Source organism: Mustela nigripes, chromosome 9 (genome assembly GCF_022355385.1).
Source record: "Mustela nigripes isolate SB6536 chromosome 9, MUSNIG.SB6536, whole genome shotgun sequence".
NCBI lineage: Eukaryota > Metazoa > Chordata > Mammalia > Carnivora > Mustelidae > Mustela > Mustela nigripes.
In genome coordinates, this window is record NC_081565.1 from 62,821,894 (window position 1) to 62,837,778 (window position 15,885).

At 36.9% G+C, this 15,885-nt stretch overlaps 1 protein-coding gene across 1 annotated transcript in view; it reads left to right on the forward strand.

The window, feature by feature from the left end:
* The first annotated feature begins 2,464 nt into the window (after positions 1 to 2,464).
* ZNF782 (zinc finger protein 782) overlaps positions 2,465 to 15,885 on the forward strand; it is a 44,634-nt gene continuing 31,213 nt past the window's right edge. Inside the window, 3 exon segments of the mRNA XM_059410142.1 lie at positions 2,465 to 2,565; positions 3,877 to 3,932; positions 8,258 to 8,384. Of these exon segments, the coding sequence (XP_059266125.1) occupies positions 2,553 to 2,565; positions 3,877 to 3,932; positions 8,258 to 8,384 (196 nt within the window). The 5' untranslated portion in view covers positions 2,465 to 2,552.

The window sequence follows — 15,885 nt, forward strand, 5'->3', positions numbered from 1 at the left end:
AGTTGCTGAAAGCTCAGAGGACAAATCTTTTATCAATAAAATATTTTTAATTAACCTATGTACATTGTTTTTAAGACACGATGCTATTGCATACTTAGTAACAACAGTATAGTATAAGCATAACTTAACTATTACAAACCTTGGGAAACCAAAAAATTTCATTTTGTTCACTTTATTGCAATATTCACTTTATTGTGGTAACCTTAAACCCAACCCACTGTATATTCGAGATATGCCTGTGTTTTTTTAATGGGATCCTGACAAATATTTTTTTAAAACTCTTCTAAGTCATTCTCATATGCAGTTATCTTTTTTAGTGACCTGAAGGGATGTGCACTGGTAGCTCTTTGATAGTGAAGTCCATCGAAATGAAGTAGATGAACACCCACTTAAAATAATTCTTAAGATACATATCTATATATGAAATTTTGGGTCTCATGGGCAGAAAATTAACACAACCCATTATATCAGGGCTTCAGATCCTCTTTCTAGTCATTGATATATCCTACTTTAAAGATAGAAGGCTTTGACTGAAGGGCAGACTGGGTCCCTTTGACAAAAGTCCTCACAACTTAGTTATATAATTAATCATTCTCCAAAAGTCCCCAAGGAGGCCAGTCAAATCTCCTTCAACTCAAATCTACAGTGCATAGTGTCATCATGGGAAGCTATGACTGCTTGCAGTCTCACTTAGGGCTGGTTCTGAAATGTGTGGAAAAGAAATCTTCCCAGTAGGCAGAGGTTTGAGGAGTTTTATTTACTTGTTCACTTTGTGAAGAAGAGACATGTCTTGAGTTTTATATTAATGGATGTCCAGTAGCTCAATGAGTTGTTGAGTAGTAGGGGGCTAGACAAGAATAAGACTGGAGGGACGCCTGGGTGGCTCAGTTGGTTAAGCAGCTGCCTTCGGCTCAGGTCATGATCCTAGCGTCCTGGGATCGAGTCCCACATCGGGCTCCTTGCTCCGCAGGGAGCCTGCTTCTCCCTCTGACTCTGCCTTCCACTCTGTCTGCCTATGCTGGCTCTCGCTCGCTCTCTCTCTGACAAATAAATAAATAAAATCTTTAAAAAAAAAAAAAGAATAAGACTGGAAATTTGATGACAAAAAAGTCTAGAGAAGATACATGTGGAAGGATTTCCAAGAATAGGTATTGAATGAGGTTTATAAATGCTTAACTGAAAATAGGCCATGAGCAGAAAGAGTATAAGTGATGTTTGGGTATTTATTCCTTTGGTTCTTCATGCTGAGCCATGTAATCAATGGCCATAATGATGCTTTCCTAAAGCCACTGCTCTCATAAGGATAACCTTTCTACTTCCAGGTTCTGGTAACATTACCTATATTCACTGTGAGCCCTGTGGCCATAATGCCTCCTTATCATCACTAGTTACAGGATGATTTACCAACCCTACCCTTGTTTTTAGAGCCCTGTTTATTAGACTGTCCTCAAGATCCTACTGTTTGTCGACAACAGACATCTGTTTCTTAAGGGGACCCTGACTATTAGGTCCCCCAAACAACTTAGATCATAAAGTCCATGAGGATAGGGAATTTAATCTTTTATCTGAGTTTGCTATCCCACCATCTATAATGTCTCTTGCACCACAGGTTTTCAATAAATGTTTATTAAATGAACATATGTAGTGACTACTTTCCCTCCATTACTAATCTTTATGTTAAAGTCAATCATTAATGATTTAATATAGTTTGAACAACATTTTTGTGCTTTTATTTGTAATTCCTTAAGAAATGACAAAGAATTATGTCAGCAAAAAACCAGCAAACTTGTTATGTACATGGAAGTCCGAGATAACAAAAAATTTGTTGAAAGAGAGAATTCATCATACATCCTACATACATCTACACCTGCAGCATCTGTCTTGACCCCCAGTAGAAGCTCCACACTGGGCTCCAAGGGCACCAAGTCAGAGCTCACAGGTCCGGTGGCTGTAAAGGGACAAGGTAGAAGTCCCGGGTTGAAAAACTGTAAAGATTATAATTTTACAGAGTTATCATTTCAATCCTAAACACCTCGTCGTCATGCCTTTTTTTTTTTTTTAACAAAATCATTTTTCCTACATAACTTCGAGGGTTTTTTTTTTTTCACACTTCATCTGAGTAACCGTAATTTTAATATTTTCAATATCCGAACCATATTCAAGTTTTTTCATTGCCTCCAAATAACCTGAGGGGGGAAATGTTATTTCAATAGGGATTCAGTAGAGGAGCACCCTTTACATTTGGTAGAATTCACATTTCACCCTTAATCTCTTCGGGCTCTGACAGAACCTGAGTTAGAGAATTTTAAGAACAGCAGTCTCTAATTTTCTAAAAAGAGGAAATGCCAAAAAAGAGTGACTTTAACAGTGGCCGCGGAGGTCTATGGGAAATGTAGTCCTGACTTCTTAGCTTCCCCGCATGGCACTCTGGGAAGGGAATTCGGGGCTCCTTCTGCGCAAGGGCAGCCGTAGCTCCGCCTCCTCATTCGTCTAATCTTGGACTGCAGGAAAGCGCTTTGAGAGAACCCCCGGGTCTACTCGGAAAGTAAAGGATGAGAGCATGCGGTGAGAGTGCAGGGAGCTCTCTATGGGAGGGGCGCCCTTGTGTCTAGGAGCAAGAAGTCTTTGGGATACCCCTGGTAGACGCCTCGACCAGCCCTCTACCAACATTAGGCCGGTGGGAGTGTTGGGGGATGTAGGGGGAGATCCCCGGCCCTCCGGCTCCGGTCACGCAAGTGGGTCTGAGCCCAGTCTTGAGTAGGGGCTCCGTACTGTCCTGGATGTGTAGGGACAGTGTGGTTGGGCACGCCTGCAGCCCGACTTAGTGTCGGTGCGAGGCAAAGTGCGTCTGTAACGCTGATGGTGACCCTGAGTGCGGTGAGAGCCGGAGCACGGGAGTCAAAAAGGCCCGGGTAAATTTCCAGTAGAGGCTATAGAAGGAACCTGGGTAAGATTCGGGTTTCTCATCTCAAAATTGTATTAATACGACTGTTCTAGGGAGTTGTTTTGAAACTTGGATCTAAGTCATCACTTTTAAAGTATTTAGACAAGTACCGGGCACTACGCACTGCGTAAATGACAACTGCTTTCACAGTTAGAAGACACTGTTGTTTTCATTGGACGGTTTATCATAACCTCACAACTACTTAAAATAAACAAACGGACAAAAATTAGAAAGCAACCCAGGCTCAGCTTGGTGAAACGATGTGCCCAGGTCACAAGCTAGCAGTGAGGGAGTTTGGATTCAAGGGCAGGTGTGCTTTACTTCCAGTCTTAAGCATTGTCTAAATATCACACCTGCCTGAAACCAGCATCGCAGCGTTCATAGCACTAAGCAAAGTGGCCTGTCCCCAAATCCCCAAGGATATAAGGGAAGGTGAATATAGATGAACTTTGATCATATGTCAGATATATTCTGGTATTTTTAGTGTCTCTTCAGGTCCCTTCGGTCAGAAAGAGGTTCCTAGCCTGTTCAGTATTTTCAGGCTGTCCTTTAAGTCTGATATTATAATGAATTCCAGGACTCTTGGTTTTGCCCCTAAAATGAGTTCTTAGGTCTCAATTATGTTGTCTCATCCTTTGGTGTACGCTGATTCAACTAATCTGTTGCTTTGTGTTAGTCACGAGGAAACATGCATTATTATTAAATCAATCAAGCAAATTTTATGTTCGCTCAGTAAAAAATTGCAGAATTAAGCCCACAGTAATTTCAGAGTCACACAAAGACAAGTGGTACATGATCTTTCTCATTCCTTTTCAAGGTCCAGAGGGTCCCAGGCCTATGGGGAGGATGATCCTCCAACTGGGTTGCTGAGATGTGGGGCGGTGTAAAACAGGCTAGATCTCGTGACCTCTATCTTCTTTCTGTCCCCTTAGCTGAACCACAGTTCTCTACACTCTCCCAAGATCCACAGAAAATGAACACACCTCAGGTGAGCTTTTCATTTATTCCCTACTTAGTATTGTAATGGATTTTTGAGGTTTAGACAGATCCAGGTATTAAATGAAAAAGGAGATCTAGAAATATGTCTTGAACCAAAATATACGCTGTTTGACTATCAGCTGTGATGTTTTCTTTCAGCTTTTGGTAGGTAACCTTTGTTAGAGTAGGGTTACGTTCCATCCATGTACCAGGTTGCTAAGATTTCATGTTAGTCATGAATATGCATTGAATTATCTATTGTCTCTTCTGTATGGATTGGAATAAAACTAAAGCTTATTTCCTTTCATCTGTGAGTACTGTAAACAGTATAACATATTTTCTATATTAACTTAAATTCCTGTATGGAGCTTAGTTGCTAAAAGTGTGGTAAGTTGCTTCTTACATATTTTCCTCGGGCCTTTTGCTAATACTGTATTCAGGGTTTATGTTTCTGTATCCACAAGTTGGATTAGACTATAGTTTTTTGTTTTTCTGTCCAATTATGGTATCATGGTCATAGTCTTATGAAAGTAAATGGAGAACTTTTCTGCTCCTTTTCTTTTCTAGCAATTTAGATGAGAAAGTTGTACTACATGAGGGTTTTTGTGAAATTTGTACATACAGATTTAGACCTTTAGAAGACTTTAGCATAAAGACTCTCTGGTGTTGACTTATCAGGCATAAGTCTATATGGCATTTGTATTTTTTTCTTTTATTTTCAGATTTATTTATTTGAGAGAGAGAGAAAACTTGGGGGAGGGGCACAAAGAGAGGGAGAGAAAGAATCTCAAGAGGAGTACTTGCTCAGCACAGAGCCCAACACAGGGCTCGATCCCATTACACTGAGGCCATAACCAAAGCTGAAATCAGGAGTTGGATGCTTAACTGACTGAGCCACCCAAGCACCCCTGTGTTTTTTCTTAATACAATTTTTGATACTACATTTTCATAGAGAATTGTTCATTTTATTTACATTTTTAATGTATTTTCATGAGCTTGTTGATAGCATTCTATTAGTTTCAAAGTCTTTATCTATTATATCAGTAATCCCTTTTTTCAATCAGCTTTTAAATTTTATTTTAGCCTAAAGGCTGCTAATCAGAAAAGGACAAAATATGTTCTACTTGGCCCAGTCTGAAACCCGGAATTTCGGGATCTGAGATTCTAAATATTCTATTTAGACAGTGAACTCTAAATATTGGGAATTGAGGGACATATACTGGTCCTATTTGTGCTCTCTACCTTTGCCTACCTACCTGTCAGCACCATTTGTTGACAAAAATATACTTCGTCCATTGAATAGTGTTGGCATCTCTGTGGGAAACCAGTCCACAATGCATGTAGGGTCTCTTTCTATTCTCTGTTCACCTCTGATGATCAGTGTAATCCATTTGCTAATACCAGACTATCCTGATGAGTGTCTCTTTACAGTAACTCTTGAAGTCAGATAATATAAGTCTTTCAACTTTCTTCTTTTTTAAAATTGTTTTGGATAGTCTAGGTCCTTCGCTTCTTTATAGAAAGTTTTAAAAATCTTGTCTGTCTCAAAGACACTTGCTGAGATTTTGATTTTGAGAGAGTGCACACGAACAAGGGTGAGGGGTAGAGGGGTAGAGGGAGAGGGAAAAGCAGGCTCCCCATTGAACAGGGAACCAGCTGTGGGCTCAATCCCAGAGTCCTGGGATCATGAGCTAAACCAAAGGCAGATACAACCAACTGAGCCACCGACATACCCCAAGGCAGTTGACTTTTATGTCAAATCTAGGAGTTTTTTCATTAATGTTCCTGGATTTTCAGTCATAATTGGGCATTTCCCACTCTAATGTAAAATAATTGTTCTGTGTAGCCTTCTGGAATTTTATTTTATTTTTTACAGTAGATCCTGAATACATTTTGATATTTATCCTGCTCGGTGGTACAAGATAGTAGTCTTTTCCCAGACGGACAACTAGTTACCCTGTGATATTTTAGTGTCCAGACTTTTCCTCATGCATTTGAATGATGTCACTTGTATTCAAATAGGAAATTTACTCTGCTAATCATTCTTCCTATTACACACTTGGTTCTAGGTCCTGTTCAGTTTAAGTTTGGATGCCTTTTTAGGCTCTCATCACTTCCCTGCTCGGGCCCACATCTGTGTTTATATTAAGTTGTGGCCAACATTATCCTGTTTTGCTTATCTAATACTTTCCTACCCTCTATCTTCCAGAATTTGTTCAAATTTGGGGGGTTTCTGCTGGGTCATTTCTCTCTATTCCTCTTTTGTCATACTTTTATATACTTGCTTCGTATTTCCCTGTGTTTTTAAAGGCAGAGAGGTAAATGTGTATGCTCAGTCTATTCCCTTGAACTAGATGAATCATGCTTTTTTTTTTTTTTTTAAAGATTTTATTTATTTATTTATTTGACAGAGAGAGAGAGATCACAAGTAGATGGAGAGGCAGGCAGAGAGAGAGAGAGAGAGGGGGAAGCAGGCTCCCTGCCGAGCAGAGAGCCCGATGTGGGACTCGATCCCAGGACCCTGAGATCATGACCTGAGCCGAAGGCAGCGGCTTAACCCACTGAGCCACCCAGGCGCCCCATGAATCATGCTTTTAATTCATTTTTCTTTTAATTTCCATTACTCTAATATTTCCAGTTTTTCTTTCTAACATTTCAGAATTCTTTCTCAGCCTTCACGGCTTTTCTTTTTCTACCTGCCTCTTAAATTTTGCTATTTCCTCGAATTCTTTACTTAGTCTTTTTTGCTCCTGTTTTTCTGTCCTTTTTGAGTCATCTCTTTTTTCCGATGACTTCAGTTAGCCATCTTAATGACTGCTATCTCCTAATTCCTTATTTTCATTTTAGACCTCTGTCCCAAAATCATGCAACCAACAATGAAATAAATAATTCCCCCTATATTTTCAATAGGTATTTTGAGTGCAAACGAAGAACATCTGTCTCACAATGACCCAATCTCTGACTCTACTTAATTCTTCCAGTCTCTGCAAATGGCATCCATATTTACCCAGTTGTTTGTGCAGCATCTCTGTAGATAGGTGCACAGGAAAAAAATGAGCAGATTTTTGTTTCCTGTAAGGATTAATTTCCCATTCTTCATCTTTGCTTTAATGTAAGCCATCTTTACATTAGTTATTTTGTTTTGCTGCTTAAGACATTATCCACCTTTCATATAGAGCAATGGTTCCTAACTGGAGGTGATTTGCACCCCAGGAGATGTTTGGCAGTGTTTGGAGATATTTTTGATTGTCAGAACTGGGATGTTGATGACATCTAATCAGTAGAAGACAGAGATATTGATAAATACACTAAAATACACAGGACAGTCTTCCACAAAAATAGCATTATCTGGTCCACAGTGTCAGTAGTGCCAAGATGAAGAAATCCTGTTTTTTTTTTTAATTGTTATTTTAGCCACCATGAAATACATCATTAGTTTGGTTTTTTTGATTTTTAAACTTTATTTTTTCAGTGTTCCAAGTTTCATTGTTTATACATCACACACCGTGCTCCATGCATTACGTGCCCTCCTTAATTCCCACCACCAGGCTTACCCAACCTCCTATCCCTCCTCCTCCAAAATCCTCAGTTTGTTTCTCAGAGTCCACAGTCTCTCATGGTTTACATTGTTAGTTTTTGATGCAGTGTTCTAAGAGTCATCGTTTATATACAATACCCAGTGTATTGCCTAAATACATATTGTACATAAACAAAGAAATCCTATTCTAAAGCATATTATAATTCATATTTGCTCCTGAAATATGAATCTGGTGGTGTGTAAATACTTCCCCAGTCTCACATGTATTCTCTTCATTAGTTCTGCACACTAAATACATATTGTACATAAACAAAGAAATCCTATTCTAAAGCATTGCTCCTGAAATATGAATCTGGTGGTGTGTAATTACTTCCCCAGTCTCACATGTATTCTCTTCATTAGTTCTCTATTACCCCAGCAGAGATCTCCAGACTGGTATGTGTAGACTCTACCAGGTGCTCAGCATAATCTGTTGGTGTATGGGAAATGCAGACAGGAATCCTCTTTATAATAATTTTACCTTAAAAAATAAGTCACTAGTTTTCTCATGATATTAAGTGGCAATATATGTATATAAATTAAATATAAATATAAATAAATCAGAGCATGAGAATTTTTTTTAATTTATCATGAGTATATGCCTGAAATATAAGACAGAGTTGAGCCATGATAGTCATCCTTTATAGCATTTTGTTTTAAACTCTAAACAGTAAAAACAGTAAGACTTAGTTTCCAAAAATTTTTTTTCCATGTGCCTGATTCTGGCCCTCAGATTGATCAGAAATGTGCTGTTGCAGGCAACAGTGTCATTCAAGGATGTGACTGTGGAGTTTACGCAGGAGGAGTGGCGACAGATGGACTCTGCTCAGAGGACCCTGTACAGAGATGTGATGCTGGAGAACTATAGCCACCTCGTCTCAGTGGGTGAGCAGACCTTACCACCCTTTTGACTGCATGTTCTAGTTTTCTTTTTTCTTTTTAAAATGTCAGTCACTCTTGTTGAGGTGTGTTTAACAGAAAATAAAACTCGGGACTTTTCAGTGTTTAAGTCAGTGAGTTTTGAAAAATTATATAGTAGATTTTTATCATCAAACTCATAATTTGGAATGTTTCCATCACCCCTAAAAGATTCTTGTACCCTTTGCAGTGAGTCCCCTGCGCCCATCCCTAACTCTCTTATCTCACTTAACACACTTTCTAATGCAAGCACTTTGCCTCTTCTCAGATTTTGTATAAATAGAATCATAAAGTATATACTCTCTATTGTCTGGCTTCTTTCACTTAGCATAAATGCTTTTGAGCCTCACGGATGTGTGTGTCTTCCTTTCAGTCGATAGATCCAGGGTCTTTCTTCCAGTCTGGGGCTATTATGAATAAAGCTGCTATGAACATTTATACAAGTCTTTGTATCAACATGTTTTAATTTCCCTTGTGTAAATACGTAGGAGTGGGTTAGCTGGGTCTTCTACTAAGTTTATATGTAACTTTGTAAGAAACTGCCAAATGTTTCCAAGTTGGCTCTACTGTTTTTCATGCCCATGAGCAATGTCTGAGGGTTCTCATTGCTCTTTGGTTACCAACATTTTGTTTGGTAAGTCTTACTATTTTTAACCATTCTACTTAAGATCTAGTTATATCTTACAGTGTTTTAATTTGTATTTCCCTGATGATTAACTATATGGAACCTCTTTTTATGTGCTTGCTTTTTTTTTTTTTTTTTTTTTTTTTTTTTTTTTTTTTTTTTTTTTTTTTTTTTTGCTTTTTAACCAATAATAATCTCCTTTATTGGAGGGATCACATTTTCAGTTCCATTTTTTTAGTTTAGTTTTTGGGCTTTTTCATCTCAGAAGTTCAGACTTCTGTCTAATACATGTTTTACAAACTTTTTCGCTCTTTGTCTCACCTTTTTAAGAAGAAAATGTTTTCCAGTTATTACTATTTTATACAAACTTTCAAAGAAGCTTTTTAATGATGATAATTGGCACAATTTTATTCTTCAAAAATTTCCCCTAGTGCTTATATCTTACATAACTGTAATATAGCAATGCTAGTAAATAGGCATTGGTACAGTGTGTATAAATCGCTCTATGCCATTTTATCTCATGTGGAGATTTGTGTAAACACCACAACAATCAAGATATAGAACTGTCTCATGCTACCTATTTATAATCATACCCATCTCCTCTCCCACACTATCCCTAATCTCTACCAACTACTAATCCACTCTTCATCTGAATACTAGGTTAGTATTAGTTAGTACTAGATTAGTATTTCACTATATGAATATAACATTTATTTAGCCATTCATCTGTTAGAAGACATTTTATTATAAATAAAGCTGCTGTGAACATTCATGTTCAAGTTTTTGTGTGAACATAAATTATTATTCTCTGGAATAAACGCCTAGGAGTATGATTGGGGTTATATGGTAAGTATATTTCGCTCTTTAAAAACTGCCAAACTATTTTTCAGAATGGCTGCACCATTTTGCATTTCCACCAGCAATATATGAGAAATCTAGTTACTCCCCATTTTTCCTAGTATTTGGAGTGATAACTATTTTTTTAAATAGTGGTTGTAATGGGTATATAGTATAGCTCAACATGGTCTTAATTTGCATCTCCTTGATGGCTAAGGATGTCAAATATTTCTAATACTCCTATGCCATCTATGTATCCTTAGGAAAGTGTCTGTTTATGGCTTATATGCATTTTTTCCATCTTCACTGCTATATAATGACAAAAAATATATATTTTAGCTATACAACTTGATATTTTGATATATGTACACATTCTGAGTCAGTTGCCACAATCAAGCTAAATAACATATCCATGACCTGGCCTAGTTACCTTTGTTTTCTTGGCGGTGAGAACACTTAAAATCTGCCATCTTGGCAAATTTCTAGTAAACAATACAGTATTTTTAACTATCCTCAGATTGCTGTATGTATAGATCTTCATAACTTACTCCTCTTGCATAACTGAACTTTATAACCATTCACCAACATCTCCCCATTCCCTATCTCCCCAGCCCCTGGCAACCACCATTCTACTATCTCTCTATGAGTTTGACTCTTTTAGATCCACCAACATCCATATTTGTCTTTCTCTGTCTGGTTTATTTCATTTAGCATAATGCCTTCAAGATTTATCCATGTTGGGGCAAATGTCAGGATTTCCTTCCCCTTTTTTGGCTGCATAATGTTCCTGTGTGTGTGTGTGTGTGTGTGTGTGTGTGTGTGTACACATCTTTAATCATTTATCCATCAACAGTTAGATTGTGTCTTGGCTATTGTGAATAAAGCGGCAAAGAACATGGGAGTGCAGATATCTCTTTGAGATCCTGATTTCCTTTGGACATATACCCAGAAATGGAATTCCTGAATTATAGGGTAGTTCAAAATTTTTTTAAGATTTTATTTTTTAAGTAATCTGTACACCTAGTGTAGGGCTTGAAATTACAACTGCAAGATCAAGCTGTACCAGCTGAGCCAGCCAGACACCCCAGAGTAGTTCTATTTTTAGCTTTTTGAGGAACCACCACACTGTTTTCTGTAATGTCTGCCCCAGTTTACATCCCCACCAATAGTGTCCAAGGGTTATGTTTTCTCCACATCCAACATGTGTTGTCTTTTGTCTTTTTGATAATCATCGTTTTCTAACAGGTGTGAAGTGATACCTCATTTTCTAACATGTGTGAAGTGATACCTCACTGGTTTTCATGTGCATTTCCCTAATGTTATATATACTATAGCTTTGTGTAATATATTTTGAAGTCCAGAAGTGTGATGCCTCTAACATTGTTCTTTCTCAAGATTGCTTTGGCTCTCTAGGGCCTTTAGCGGTTACATGAATTTTAGCAATTTTTTCTTTTTTTCTTTTTTTTTTTCTCTGTAAAGAATACCATTGGGATTTGGATAGGAATTGCACTGAATGTGTAGATCACTTTAGGTAGTATGGACATTTTGAATAGTATTAATTCTTCAATCCATGAACATAGAATGTTTTTCCATTCATCTGTATCTTTAATTTTTTTTGGTCAGTTTTTTATAGTATTTAGTATACTTTTTAGTCTTTTATCTTCTTGGTTGCTTATTCCTAAGTGGTTTTAAATTTTATTCATTGTTAGTATATAGACACCGTGTTGATTTTGTATCCTCCAACTTTACCAAATTTATTAGTTTTAACAGATTTTTTTTATTGTCTAGGGTTTTCTACGTAGAGAATAGTGTCATCTGCAAACAGATAATTTTACTTCTTCCCTTCAGGTTTGGATGCATTTTATTTCTTTTTCTTGTCTACTTGCACTGGGTAGAATTTCCAATACTATGTTGAATAGAATTGGTGAGCGTGGACATCCTGGACATCCTTGTACTGGATCTTATAGCCTTCAGTATCTCCCCATTGATTATGATCTTTACTGTGGACTTTTCATATATGCCTTTATTGTATTGAGAACATGTACTTCTAGATCTGTTTTGTGGAGAATTTTAATCATGAATGAATGTTGAGCTTTGTGAAATGATTTTTCTCAGTCTTTTGATATGATCACATGTTTTTATTTCTCTCATTTCTTCATGTGGTGTATCACACAGATTGATTTGCATGTAAACAGCCTTGCATCCAGGGATAAATCCTATTTATTCATGATATAATGATCCCTTTAAATGTGCTGTTAAATTCACTTTGCTAGTCTTCTAAAAATTTTTGAATCTTTGCTCATCAGGGATATTAGCTTATAGTTTTCTTATGATGTAGTCCTCTGATTTTAGAATCAAGGCAATGGTGACCTCATAAAATGAGTTTGGAAATGTTCTTTGTTCCATTATTTGAAAGGCTTGAAGAAAGATCGGTATTTAAATGTTTGGCAGAATTCTGCAGTTTAGCCTTCTGATCCTGAGCTTTTCTTTGTCAGGAGATTTTTTATTAATAATTCAGTCTGTTTTATTTATCATAGGTCTGTTTAGGCTTTGTCTTTTATTTTGATTCAGGAGTATAGGTTGTATATTTGTAGGAATTTATCCATTTCTTCTACATTAATCAATTTGTTTGCATAGTTGTTCATATTAGTCCCTTGTGATCCTTTTTATTTCAAAGGAATCTCTTATAATATCTCCTCTTTCCATTTTCTTTTTACTTGAGTTGTCTCTTTTTTTAGTCTAGTCTAAGGGTTTGTTCATTTTGTTTACTTTTTTCAAAATACCAACTGTTAGTTTTCCTGATTTTTCTATTCTGTTCTCCATGACATTTATTTCTGCTCTAACCTTTAATTTTTATTATAAAAATATTATTTTATTTTACTTTACCTTAGTTTATTTTAGTTTAGTTTAATTTAGTGATTCATCAACGAGTGCTCATTATATCAAGTGCCCTCCTTAATGCCCATTACCCAGTTACCCCAACACCCAGTTCACCTCCCCTCCAGCACCCTCAGTTTGTTCCCTAGAGTTAAGAGTCTCTTATGGTTTGTCTTCCTCTGTTTTTGTCTTATTTTATTTTTCCATTCCTTCTCTTAATGTTCATGCTTTGTTTCTTAAATTCCACATATGAGTGAAATCATATGGTATTTGTCTTTTTCTGATGGACTTATTTCACTTAGCAAAATATACTCTGGTGCCATCCACATCATTGCAGATGGCAAGATTTCTCTCTTTTTGATGACCGAGTAACATTCCACTGTATATATATACCACATCTTCTTTATCCATTCATCAGTTCTTTATCCATTTGGGCTCTTTCCATATTTTGGCTATTGTGAACATTGCTGCTGTAAACATTGGGGTGCATGTGCCCCCTTCAAATCACTATTTTTGTATCATGATAAACATGATATTATGATAAACACCTAGTAGTGAAATTGCTAGGTGATAGGATAGCTCTATTTTTAACTTTTTGAGGAACCTGCATACTGTTTTCCAGAGTGACTGCAGCAGTTTTCATTTCCACCAACAGTGTAAGAGGGGTCCCTTTTCTCTACTTCCTCAAACATCTGTTGTGTCTAAATTGTTAATTTTAGCCATTCTGACTGGTGTGAGGAAGTATCTCATTGTGGTCTTGATTTGTATTTCCCTGATGCTGAGTGATGGTGAGCATTTTTTCATGTGTCTGTTACCACTTATATGTCTTCTCTAGAGAAATGTCTGTTCATGTCTTCTGCCCATTTCTTGATGGGATATTTTGGGTTTTGAGTGTTGAGTTCGATAAGTTCTTTATAGGTTTTGGATACTAGCCCTTTATCTCACAAGACATTTACATATATATTCTCCCATTCCATGGGTTGCCTTTCAGTTTTGTCAACTGTTTTCTTTGCTGTGCAGAAGCTTTTTGTCTTGATGAGCTCCCAATAGTTCACTCTTGCTTTTGTTTCCCTTCTTCTTTGGAAATGTGTCTTGCAAGCAGTATCTGGGGCTGAGGTCAAAGAGGTTGCTGCCTCTAGGATTTTGATGGATTCCTATCTCACATTTAAGTCTTTGATCCATTATGAATTTATTTCTGTGTATGGTTTAAGAAAGTTGTCCAGTTTTATTCAGCATGTTGTTGTCCAGTTTTTCCAACACCATTTGTTGAAGAGACTTTTTTTTCCATTGGATATTCCTTCTTGCTTTGTCAGAGATTAATTGACCATAGAGTTGAGGGTCCAGTTCTGGGTTCCCCGGTCTGTTCCATTGATCTATATGTCTGTTTTTCTGTCAGTACCATCTTGTCTTGATGATTATAGCTTTATAATACAGATTGAAGTTTGGAATTGTGTTGCCTCCTGTTTTGTTCTGCTTTTTCAACATTGTTTGGGCTTTCTAGGATCTTTTTTGGTTCCATATAAATTTCAGAATTGTTTGTTCTAGCTCTATGAAAAATGCTTGTGTTCTTTTGTTAGGGATTGCATTGAATGTGTAGATTGCTTTGGGTAGCATAGACATCTTAACAACATATGGTCTTCTAATCCATGAATGGAATGTTTTTCCATTTGTGCCTTCCTCAATGTCTATCATAAGTGCTCTGTAGTTTTCAGAGTACAGATTTTTATGTCTTTGGTTAGGTTTATTCCCAGGTATCTTATGGTTTTTGGTGCAATTGTAAGTGGCATCAATTCCTTGATTTCTCTTTCTACTGCTTCATTATTGATGTACAGGAATACAACAGACTTATGTACATTGATATATAGCCTGCAAATTTGTTGAAGTCCTCTATTAGTTCTAGCAACTTTTTAGTGAAGTCTTTTGGCTTTTCTACATAAAGTGTCACGTCATCTGTGAAGGGTGAAAATTTGACTTCTTCTTTGTCTATTTGGATGCCTTTTATTTCTTTTTGTTGTCTGGTTGCTGAGGCTAGGACTTCCAGTATTATGTTGAACAACAGTGGCTAGAGTGGACATCCCTTCCATGTTCCTGACCTTAGGAGAAAAGTTCTTAGTTTTTTCACCATCGTGAATGATGGCCTTTATGATGTTGACATATGTTCCTTCTATCCCTGCTTTGCTGAGAGTTTTTATCAAGAAAGGATGCAGTTTTTTGTCAAATGGCTTTTTCTGCATCTGTTGAGAGGATCATTTGGTTCTTATCCTTTCTTTCATTAATGTGGTGTATCATGTTGATTGATTTGCAGATGTTGAGCCACTCTTATAGCCCAGGAATAAATCCTACTTGGTGCTGGTGAATAATCCTTTTAATATACTGTTAGATCTGATTAGCTAGTATCTTGTGGAGAATTTTTGCATTCACCAGAGATATCAGTCTGTAATTCTTGTTTTTTTGTGGGTCTCTGCCTGGTTTGGGGATCAGTTTAATTAATACTGTCCTCATAAAGGGAATTTGGACCTTTTCCTTCCATTTCTATTTTTTGGAAAAGTTTCAGAAGAATAGGTATTAATTCTTTTTTAAGTGTTTGATAGAATTTCCCTGGGTAGCCGTCTAGCACTGGACACTTATTGTTTATTGGGAGATTTTTGATTACTACTTCAATTTCCTTGCTGGTTATGTGTCTGTTTAGGTTTTCTGTTTCTTCCTATTTCAGTTTTGTTAGTTTATACATTTCTAGGAATGTATCCATTTCTTCCAGGTTACCTAATTTGTTGGCATATTGTTACTCATAATACTCTCTTATAATATTTCTTTGGTGTTTGTTGCGATCTCTCCTCTTTATTTATTTATTTATTTATTTATTTATTTGACAGAGAGAGATGACAAGTAGGCAGAGAGGCAGACAGAGAGAGAGAGAAAGGAAGAAGCAAGCTCCCTGCTGAGCAGAGAGCGCAATGTGGGGCTCGATCCCAGGACCCTGAGACCATGACCTGAGCCGAAGGCAGAGGCTTAACCCACTGAGCCACCCAGGCGCCCCTATTTATTTATTTATTTATTTATTTTATCTCTCCTCTTTATTTTTTTATTTTTTTTTTTTAAAGATTTTATTTATTTACTTGTCAGACAGAC